The sequence below is a fragment of the Belonocnema kinseyi genome, chromosome 3, assembly GCF_010883055.1.
Source record: "Belonocnema kinseyi isolate 2016_QV_RU_SX_M_011 chromosome 3, B_treatae_v1, whole genome shotgun sequence".
Lineage (NCBI taxonomy): Eukaryota > Metazoa > Arthropoda > Insecta > Hymenoptera > Cynipidae > Belonocnema > Belonocnema kinseyi.
This window is the reverse complement of record NC_046659.1, coordinates 67,515,795-67,519,610: the sequence shown is the minus strand read 5'-3', so window position 1 is coordinate 67,519,610 and position 3,816 is coordinate 67,515,795. Positions and strand designations below refer to the sequence as shown.

Here is a 3,816-nt window from a genome sequence, read left to right as displayed (position 1 = left end):
TCAATAAATTTGTCGTTATGCACTGAAAATTGGTATTTTTAAACAAATATAATTTTAATTTAAACAATATTTACCATTTTTTACAAATTCTTGATTATATTTAATGTTTTTCGCTGAAAATTCGTATTTTAAAGAAAAGTTTTTCAAAATGGGCTAAAATATTTCAAATCCTTTGAAATTTTTTGAAATCCTCTATAACCTTTGGTACAGCTCTTGAAAATTCTTTGGAATTTTTAAAAATATCCTTAAATATTCTAAATTCTTAGAAAAATTTTAAAATTATCGAAACATATTAAAAATTCCTTACAATCTTTAAAAATATGCTTAAGAATTTTTTTAATTCATTAAACCTCTTGAAATAATAGATACCTAATGAAAATTTCTTAAAATAATTTAAAATGCCGCAAAATATTTCAAACAGTCCCTTAAAACAATCTTTCGAAAACCCTTCCAAATTTTTTAGGTTGCTTAAAAATTCTTTGGAACCTTTTAAAATTATTTTGAACAAAAATAATTAAATTAAAATAAAAATTTACAATTCTGGATATTTTTTTTTGTTATTTTACTTATGTTAATGGTTTTCGCCTAAAATTGGTATTTTTAGTTGTAAAAAAATCATTATATTTTAGAGTGGACTCACAATTTTAGGATGTGCTGTTTTTTTTGTAAAAGAAATCGATATTTTTAATTTAAAAATAAAAATCATCAATTTTCAAAAAAGATAACAAAATCTTTGAAGAATCCTAGTTTTTATCAACACTTCTCACTGAAAATCGGTGATTTTAATTAAAAAAACATTATGTTTCAAACTGTTCAAAAGGTTTAAAATAAGACTTACGGTTTTACACCAAATAAAATATTTAAAAATCAATAAGTAATTTTTACTTTTTTTTTGACACAATATGAAATAAAAGTTGTTGAAATCTGTTTGAACTTTGAACTTCAATTCGATTTATCTCGAATCGACATTGACTAATCGATTACGAACATCACAGTCACACACACACACATGTGCAATAAACACGCACGCAAGAGTCACATTACCAAGAAACAAATAGATTAAAATTAAAGGATGGTGTCGAATATTATTAACCGGTTAAATGTTGCCTTGCAGAAGGTCGATCGTTTTGTAGAATTAATTTTTAGAGGAGGATTTCCGCCACGTAAGTAATTTGAATCATCATTTTCTATTTTTATTACTTTTTTCAAACCGGAGTTTGGGTTTTTAGCCCTAACCTGTATTCACTTGAATTTAATATCCTTAATATTATACTTCGTAATATAATATTAACGTTATTGGTTTGAAACAATTATCTGAACATCAAATAATTGGGAATTCTTATGTTGCCATTGACGAAAAGAGTGGTTTTCATCCGTTTCATAATTTCATGACATAACCTCAAAATAGTTCAAAGGTTTTTCGCTCTACTTTTTATAAGAAAAATTAGGAATAAATGTTTACTTTGTGAGGGGGGAGTTGGGGGGGGGGCAAATATTCGATCATTATTCCTTATGACTTTTCCATTTTATAAACTGTAACTCGAATATAAGTGTTTATGAAAATATGAGGCAGTTGGATAAGGACCAAAAAAAACTCCTGTGTTTTTCGTTCAGAATTCATATTTTTAGAATAAAAATTTAATAACTTGATTAAAAGTTTAACCCTTTTGATAAAAGCTATTTTTTTCTGTTTAAGATTTATGATTTTAATTAAAAATTGATCTTTCTGGTTGAAAAATAAGCTATTTTGTAGAAAATTCTTTTTTTTTAGCTAAAAATTAATTTTTTTGACTGAAAATTGAACTATTCTAATTGAAAGTTGAACTATTTTGTTAAAGAAAATTTCCTTGATTAGGAATTAATTTTTACTAACTGAAAATGTAAATATTTTAGTTGAATATATTCCATCAATTTAGTGAAAAACTTCATTATTTTAGTGGTAAATTCATCGCTTTGATTAAAAATGTAACATTTTTTTAAAAAATGAGTTCGAAAATTAATTGTCTTTTTGGTTGAAAATTATTATTTTTTTAACTGAAAATTTAACTATTCCAATAGAATATTCCATCATTTTAGTTGAAAATTCATCTTCTTGGTCATAAAAATAAATAAATTCGAACTCTTAATACTAAAAATGGTTTCATTTTAAGTAATAAAATTAAAACTGAACAGAAAACTGAAGCACTCAAAGTTGAACTCTTGAATTTTATACTTTCAAAATTGAAGCCTAAAAAATTATTAATTTAAACGTTCAATAATTGTCCCCTATAAATGGAAGCTCTCAGCATTATGAACAATTCTTTATTAAATTCCGTTCAATTACAAAATTTTAAACCTTTTTTAAATTGAAATTGTAAGCTAGAAACATTAAAAATTAAACGATTTTAAACTTAATTAAAACGTAAAACTTTTTAAATTATGATCTAAATCATTTTTATTTTAACTCTCTTAAAATTAATAATTGTTTAATTGTTACTTATACTTACGTTCAAAGTTTAAATTTATAACAGTTCGAAATTTTAACGATTGAAGGCTTTCTATTTGAAACATTTTAGTTTCAAACTGTTCAGTTTTTTATATTTAATTTATAATTGCTTATTTTAAATGAAAAATGAAATATTTCTAAATATTAAAAATTTCCTTTTTTAAAATATTACGAACACACTTCAAATCGCATAGGTTATAAATGAAATATTTTAAATAGAAACAATATTTGAACATAGGAGTGGATATTGAATGAAAGCATTCAATTACGAACCTATTAATCAAAAAAATCTAAATTCAAAAAGGTTGGAAAAATGCAATTTTTTTTCGACAAATTTTGAATAAACATTTTTTTCTTCCAATTTTACTTTTTATTTATTTTAGTATTTATATTAGTAATTTTCATACTACGTTTAATCAAAGCATATGAGTTGCAAGTTTTCCTAGTTTATTTTTGTACATTTTGTTAAACTCTTTTTATTTTCCGTTTCGAGTGATCATTAATTTCAAAAGCGAGTTATTTTATTTAAAAAATTCTGTTCACAATTTTAAGAATAATAACAAAAAGAAACAAATAATAATTAGGACAACCATTACAATTGTATTATTAAATTTTTGTACAATTTTTAGTACAATTAAATTTTTAATACCATTTTCAAATCATCTAATTTTGATAATAAAAGAAATTTCTTTTTTTTCTCATAGGATTAAAGACAGAATTTCTGCGTCCATTGATACTTTTTTGAAATATTTGTTACCACTCTTTTAGAAGTATGGCGAAAAAGTGTAAATAAAAAAATGTCTTCAACCTATTTACAAGAAAATTCACATAGAATTTAATGAAAGTTTTGAAAAAACTGTGCTGATTTTTCCTTTGATTCTGCCAAGATCTGAACTCAGGCAGACAATTCGTAATAATTTTAAAACGCCCGTCTTGTCTTGTTTTAAATTTTGGTTTTGAAGTAATAAATGTCTCAATTTTTAAAAGTAAAATAATGACGTGCGAAATTTAAATCTCGCAATTCTTTTTTTTTCGTGGGAAAGAAGAAAGGATTTTTACTTGTATGTATGTATGTATGTATGTATTTAATCTTTCCCTTTTACGGGTTTGAGGGCCACCGCTCCCTGTACATATATTTACAATTTCATCCTTAGTCTAACTTAACTACTACTTATATTCTACTCTTTCGCATTACGTAAGATAAACAATAGTAACAGTAGTGATATTATTTCCTAAAATGAGCGAGCTTCCAGGACTTCCGTTTCCTCTTACCATAAAAAAATGCATTTTCCACGATATTGAAAACAATTTTCGTTTTTTACTGTCCCTTT

General features: G+C 24.2%; 1 protein-coding gene across 1 annotated transcript in view; it reads left to right on the top strand.

Annotated features, from left to right (window-relative positions):
• Positions 1 to 1,009: 1,009 nt before the first annotated feature.
• LOC117169562 (39S ribosomal protein L32, mitochondrial) overlaps positions 1,010 to 3,816 on the top strand; it is an 8,138-nt gene continuing 5,331 nt past the window's right edge. The window contains exon 1 of the mRNA XM_033355991.1: positions 1,010 to 1,163. Coding sequence (XP_033211882.1) covers positions 1,073 to 1,163 — 91 coding nt within the window. The 5' untranslated portion in view covers positions 1,010 to 1,072. The remainder of the gene's footprint in view (positions 1,164 to 3,816) is intronic.